Below are 7,500 nucleotides of genomic sequence, written 5' to 3' on the forward strand. Positions count from 1 at the left end.
AAGGAGGGCCAGTGAGAGACTGTGGACAGGCAAGGCAAGAGGTTAGTTTTCCTTGAGAAAAATTAGTAGAGAAGAAAAGGAGGTGGGGGGGAAAAATAACGAATCTGACAGAGCAATCCAGGAGCAAATGCAAATCACGGCAAAAAAATCACTCTTGTGCGTGAGAGAGAAGTGCAACCTTACAACACCCTATGATGAGTTTAATAAAAGGATTCGGAGGTGTTTAAAGACAGAGTAACAATAGGTTTACGGACGTGTGGTACTTGCCCTAAACAAAATCAAAATTTTATAAGTATGAGCCTCACAGAATCATGTGAAGTTACTGAATGTGGCTTTTGTCTGGTAGCTGGCTTGAGTACGCTGGTTCCGTAAGCCTATGAAGAGTCCACATAGTTGTCACATTGAAGTGTCCATATCTGGCTAGTATTTCCGGGATATGTACAGGGAGCGAGAGGTTGGCTACATTATTGAGAAAACTGCAGAAGGGATTTATTCTTAGTATTGATTAGGGTTAGAATGAAAAAAAGACAAACAAGAAGAGTGAGACGTGAAAAGGGGGACAAGAGGACAAGGGTTATTGTTCTTCCCTCCCATTCACTCCTTCAGCAAACATGCCTCCACTAACGACTAACCTACCTCTCCTCCTTCTCCTACATCTCCTCTTCCATTATTTCCTTATCCATTTTCATCTATCACTTTCCTCTCCACAATTCTTTACCTCTTCCTTCCTTCGACATCCTCACAGTCAACCCCCCTAAAAGAAAAAAAAAAAAAAAAAAAAAAAGAGAGAGAGATATCCCCTCGATTCTCCTCCCTTCTCCCTCTCTCTTTCTCTCTCTCTCTCCTCCACCTGGAATAAAAAAGACTGCTCAGTTATCCACCGCTCTCCTTCGACCCCTCCAAAAAAGCGACATACCTGCTGGCGAACTTCCTGCTGGGCTTGACGCCGTGGGACTCCAGCTCCTTCTCCAGCTGCTTGATCCTGACCCTGGCCATGTCGAGCTCGTGCTTCACCTTCCAGATGTGGGTGTCGCAGAGCGGGTCTCGGCAGCGGTGGCGCCTCAGCTTGTCCTGGGCCTCGAACACAGCGCCGCGGAACGTCAGCGATTTACCCATGCTCTGCCGGAGGGCGGGGGAGTTAGGGCTTTGGTCAGGGCTTGTGTAGGGGTGATTAGTTTGGCCAGGCCTGTGCAGTCTCGTTTTCTCTCCTATTATGAAGGGATGTGAGATATCAAGGCGTTGCTTTGGTTTAGTTCCCTACGTAGAAAATTAATTCCGCCCGAATTATGCGGTTTTCAAGGGGAAGTGTTTGAATGTAATTACAAGCTTCTGTAGATGTAAAAAAAAGAACGATTATGAAAACATGCACCGGTTAGAGCTAGCATAACTTCAAACTAATCTAATATTCAAAAGTACTTTCAGATATGAACAATGTCTAAAAAGAATAAAACATCTCAGACTATATTACATGCTCACCTACCCCACGGAAAAAAATAGAACTTTTCACAAACACTTCGCGGAAATTGCATCACTTTTTTTCAGCCGCTCAAAAAATAATATTACAGTTGCAAGCGCTATTCGCCACACGTCATGAAACCCGCAGCTGTCATGCAAGAGGCGTTAATCTCTAAACCACTGGTTCACCTCGGTGGTAAAGAGCAAGAGAGCGATGAGTGCATAACATTCCCGAGAGAGAGGGAGGAACAAAAAAAGGAAACGACGGAACGAAGCTGAATAAAGTGTAAAGTGGAGAAGAAACTGACAAAAAAATATATTTAATGAAAAGTGCATAGCAATAAGTAAGTAGCCGGGGGCATACAGTAGATAGGAAATTAAAAGGAAACGTGCAACTGAACATAGTGTACATATTATTGACGACATAACTACGTTTAGATGAAATTTAATTTCAGTAATTGGAACAGAAAATTCAGATAATCATTCAAAGGAATTGCAATTGAAAACACAGATACTTAAATCAATGTAATTTGATATAGGTGATATCAAAGTTAACTATTCTTCAAAATACCTACAAATGCACCCCATTTAAAGCGAGACCAGGAGCGGAAAGACATCAAAGAGCGTGAGGCTTAAAAGTAAGAATATTTTCATTTTCTGAAGTTCCCCCTTGAAGACCCCGTTTTCACTCTCTTCGTCAGTTTTCCCACTTCCTCCTTATCTTGCTGAGGTGAAATTTCCCTCCCTTTGAACAATCGAATATTTTTTCCTCTCTTATTTTCCCCTTCTCCTGCGTATGCGAGATTGGCGACTGGCGAAAAATACCCGCGAAGCAGATAATGGTTTCTTGACCTCCTCATCTCGTTTAATTAGCTAGTCATTGAATGGCTCTCTGGCATTTTATGCAGGCGCTCTCGAGGCAACGCGTGCAAACACCCGGTGTTGTTTCCATGCCAGACATATATTTCCTATTTCTTTCTTTTCTTTTCTTTTCTCTTTCCTCTATTTCAGACGGCTAGTCACTCTCGTTTCTCGTCTCTCGTCTCTCGTGTCTCGTTTTTCGTTTTTCGTTTTTCGTTTTTCGTTTCTCGTCTCTCGTTTCTCGTCTCTTGTTTCTCGTTTCTCGTTTCTTGCCTCTTCTTTCTTGCCTCTTGCCTCTTGCCTCTTGCCTCTTGTCTCTTGCCTCTTGTCTCTTGTCTTTCCTCTCTCTCTGTTTCTCTCTCCCTCTCCCCTCTCTGTGTAATCCTCTCTATGTGTGCAGGGATACTCCTCCCAGCTTTTATCTCTTCTGACCTCTACATACCATTTACAACACCAGACTTGTTCTTTACCCATGTTGCTGTATTTTTCCCATACATCTTTACTTCTCGTGTCTAGCACATTTTGCTTTATTTCCCTTTTCTTTCCCCTGTCCCGTTCCCTTTCTCTTCCCCCGTTCCCTTCCGTACTGATTAGCGTTTATTTCTTTTCCTCATTCTTCCCATTCTCTGTTTTCTTCTCCTTGACCTTCATCCTTATTGTTTCTCTTTCATTTGCTTTATCCTTCTCTTCCATCCTTCGGTCATTCTCTTCGAGGAGGAGAAGAGGGAGGGAAAGGAGCGATTAAGGGAAATGGGGGAAGGAAAGGGAGGGGAAGGGAACGATGAGGGAGATGGGGAGGGGAGGAAGAGGGAGGGAACGATGAAGGATATGAAAGGAGGAGACGGAAAGGGAGGGAAGGGAGCGATGAGGGAGATGAAGGGAGGGGAGAGAGCGATGGAGGGAGATGGGGGAGGGACGGAAAGAGGGAGGATAGGGAGCGATAAAATTGGATGGGGGAAGGGAAGGGAAGAGGGAGGGGAGGGAAGGGAAGGAAGGGGAAGAGAGAGGGAAGGGAGCGACGAAGGGAGATGAGGGGGGAGGGGAGGAGAGGACACCGAATGGAAGAAAGTTAAGTGGAAAAGTTGAAACACAAAAGAGTTACACCGTGCGTGCTGAGGACAGGAGGCTGGGGTGGGGGAGGGGGGGCGGGTCGCGGCATAGGGAGCAAAGGGAAGGTAGGTCGAGGGAGGAGGGGGGGGAGGGGGAGGGGGAAGGGGTGTGTCAAGGTGGACTGGCTGCTGCGGCCAACTGCGGAAGCTCTTTTGAAGATAATGGGGAAGAGGAGGCGGGGAAGAAGACAAAGGGAGGGAGGAAGAGAGAGAGAAAGAGAGAGAAAGAGAGAAAGAGAGAGAGAGAGAGAGAGAGAGAGAGTGAGAGAGAGAGAGAGAGAGAGAGAGAGAGAGAGAGAGAGAGAGAGAGAGAGAGAGAGAGAGAGAGAGAGAGAGAGAGAGAGATAAGAGATAGAGATAGAGATAGAGACAGAGATAGATATAGAGATAGATAGAGATAGATAGAGATAGATAGATATAGATAGAGATAGATAGAGATAGACAGAGAATGAGACTGAGACAGAGACCGAGACAGAGACAGAGATAGAGACAGAGACAGAGATAGAGATAGAGATAGAGATAGAGACAGAGATAGAGATAGAGATAGAGATAGAGATAGAGACAGAGACAGAGACAGAGACAGAGACAGAGATAGAGATAGAGATAGAGATAGAGATAGAGACAGAGACAGAGACAGAGACAGAGACAGAGACAGAGACAGCGATAAAGATAGAGATAGAGATAGAGATAGAGATAGAGATAGAGATAGAGATAGAGATAGAGATAGAGATAGAGATAGAGATAGAGATAGAGATAGAGATAGAGATAGAGACTGAGACTGAGACTGAGATAAAGAGATTTAGAGATATATAAATCGATAGTTAGATGGACAGACAGACAGACAGACAAAGAGACAGACAGAAAATGACAGACAGCGATAGAAAGACAGAAAGTCAAACCAAAAATAGAGAAAAAGAAAAAGACAACAAAAAACAAGAACACAACAGCAAAAAAGCAAGACACCCGAGGTGGCTTTCGGCACTGAAATGGCACCCACGGCTCTGGCACCGTTTAATTAAGGGACAGGTATGTGGAGTCAAGTGCCACTAATACCTGGCGACATCGGATCTCCTCTCGACGCGTCCGAATGCCTGTAAATGATATTAGATCCTTCTTTGTGCGTTCGTTAAGAGAATTTCGACTTCGTATGCTTTCGGGGGCGGAGGGAGGGGGGGTAAGGGTACGGAGGTCATTATCAGCTGTTAATTATTTATTTGTATGTTTATTTATTCATATATTTATTTCGTTTATTCGTCTATCTATTTTATTTATTCGGCTCTTTATTTTATTTATTAATTTATCTATTTTACTGATTTTATTGATTTTATTTTTTTATTTATTCCTTTATTTATTTTATATATCTATTTTATTCATTTTATTTATTCTCTTTATTTATTTTACTTATTGCACTTATTTCATTTATTTATTTATCTACTCTTTTATTCTTTTTTATTATTATTATTAATTTTTATTATTATTATTGTTATTATTTTTTTTTTTGCTTTCTGATTTTTTTTTTTTTTATCATATTGGGTAGTTATTTCTTCTGCTTCTGTTCCTTTCTTTTCTCCTCCTCCTCTCTCTCCTTCTATCTCTCTTTCCTTCTTCTTCCTCTTCTTCCTCTTCCTCTTCCTCTTCCTCTTCCTCTTCCTCTTCTTCTTCTTCTTCTTCTTCTTGGCTCGACCTCCTAATTTGAATACCCTTAATTAAGAAAGTAATTTAAATACATGAGAATATTTCAAAACTAAGGACGGGTGTTTACGTGTCTACTGGAGCTGCGGCAAACGTGTCTCAAAATTCCAGTCTGAAATTTCGATATGACAGTGACAGCATGATTATATCAATTCCTGAATGTATAGGGTGGGCGCCGGCTGTCTAATTACTGTCTTTCCTTAATGACAGGTGCCTGTTTTCTGCCATGGCCGAAGGTAAAGAGATATCTTTTACCTCATTTCTTGTTTTTCTCGATTTTCATCCATCTCTGTCTCCCTGTTTCTCTCCCTCTATCTCTATCTTTATCTCTGTCTCTATCTCTGTCTCTATCTCTATCCCTCTTTCTTTCTCTCTCTCTCTCTGTCATTCTCCCTCCCCTCCCCTCCCCCTCTTCTCCCCTTCCCCCCTCCCTCAACCCCTCCCCATCCCCTCCCTTACGACCCCCCCTCTACCCCTCCCCTTCCCCCTCCCCTCCCCCCTCCCCTCCGACCTCCCTTCCTCCTCCCCCTTCCACCTCCCTCTCCCCCGTTTCTCCCTCCTTCTCCCTCTCTCTTTCACTCTTTCTCCGTTTCCTCTCCCCTCAATCGAAAACTGTTGCAACGATCCTTGCAACGGGTTCCAGATTGAGTTTGAAAATGTCTGGCCTTTGTGGTCGACGAGACAATGATGTCCTGGGGCCAACATCTGCATTCTCGCCCCCCCCCCCCCGCAAAAAAAAAGAGAGAAGGAGAAAAATATAGAGGAGACAGGGAGAGGGAGAAGAAGAAGAAGATGAAGCATAATAATAATAATAATGATAATAATAAGAATAATGATAATAATAATAATAATAATAATAATAATAATAATAATAAGAAGAAGAAGAAGAAGAAGAAGAAGAGCAACAACAATAATACAATAACAACAACGACATTAACAACAACAACAACAAGAGAGCAAGCGACAGATATATATATATATATATAGATAGATAGATAGATAGATAGATAGAGAGAGAGAGAGAGAGAGAGAGAGAGAGAGAGAGAGAGAGAGAGAGAGAGAAACAGAGACACACAGAGAGAGAGACAGACAGAGAGAGAGAGACAGACAGAGAAGAGAGAGAGAGAGAGAGAGAGAGACGAGAGAGAGAGAGAGAGAGGAGGAGAGAGAGAGAGAGGAGAGAGAGGAGAGAGAGAGAGAGAGACGGAGAGAGAGAGAGATTGAGAGAGATAGAGAGAGAGAGAAGAGAGAGAGAGAGAAGAAGAGAGAGCAGAGAGAGAGAGAGAGAGGAGGAGAGAGAGAGAAAAGGAGACAGAGACAGAGACAGAGACAGAGACAGAGACAGAGACAGAGACAGAGACAGAGACAGAGACAGACAGAGACAGAGATAGAAACAGAGACAGAGTCAGAGACAGAGACACACACACACAGAGAAAGAGGCAGGGAGAGAGACAGAGACAGATAGAGACAGACAGAGACAGAGAGAGACAAACAGACAGCCGACAGAGATAAGAGAAGAGAGAAAAAAAAAGGTGACACAGGTTTTCCAAACTGCCCGGCAGGGGTAACTTAAGTATTCTTTGTGTGATGAAAATTGTGAACGAACTATGATTATATATCTATGATACCTGACCATGGTAAGGATGATAACGATAATGGTGATTATGATGATAATGATAAAAATGATGATGACAGTTTTGGTGGTGATGATTATAGGGCCGATGATGATGAAAGTGAGGTAATCCTGATGATAACAATGATGATGATGATAATGATGATGATGATGATAATGATGATAGTGATAATGATGATAGTGATAATGATAGTGATAATGATAGTGATAATTATAGTGATAATTATAGTGATATGATAGTGATAATGACAGTGATAATGATATCGATAGTGACAATGATAGCGATAGTGACAATGATAGTGATAATGATAACGATGATATTGATAATGATGATGATGATGAATCGGAAAATAATAATGAAGATATCCTAATTGAACGAATGATTTTGATACTGAACACACCGCAGAGGAAAACGGATGAGAGATATGTTGTGGTCAAGTATTTTTCACCTTTTTCATTATTGTGCTTGTTTCTGCAGGTAGATAATGAGAAATTCCAAATCGTTGCAGCCTTATCCCAAGATGGCGGTTGGTGCATGGATCTGTGTGTGTGTGTGTGTGTGTGTGTGTGTGTGTGTGTGTGTGTGTGTGTGTGTGTGTGTGTGTGTGTGTGTGTGTGTGTGTGTGTGTGTGTGTGTGTGTGTGTGTGTGTGTGTGTGTGTGTTTGTGTACGTGTGCATGTGCCTGCGCGCGTATGTGCATGTGTTATATTGAGCACGCATTGCATAAGAACTATACAAACCGTTCATAT

The 7,500-nt window shown here is 42.5% G+C and overlaps 1 protein-coding gene across 1 annotated transcript in view; it reads right to left on the reverse strand.

Annotated features, from left to right (window-relative positions):
- LOC119583269 (glutamate receptor ionotropic, NMDA 2B-like) overlaps positions 1–7,500 on the reverse strand; it is a gene marked incomplete at its 5' end in the record, with an annotated part of 321,172 nt that overhangs the window by 27,913 nt on the left and 285,759 nt on the right. Inside the window, one exon of the mRNA XM_037931740.1 lies at positions 917–1,119. Within this exon, the coding sequence (XP_037787668.1) occupies positions 917–1,119 (203 nt within the window). The remainder of the gene's footprint in view (positions 1–916; positions 1,120–7,500) is intronic.

Source organism: Penaeus monodon, chromosome 17 (assembly GCF_015228065.2).
Source record: "Penaeus monodon isolate SGIC_2016 chromosome 17, NSTDA_Pmon_1, whole genome shotgun sequence".
NCBI classification, from domain to species: domain Eukaryota; kingdom Metazoa; phylum Arthropoda; class Malacostraca; order Decapoda; family Penaeidae; genus Penaeus; species Penaeus monodon.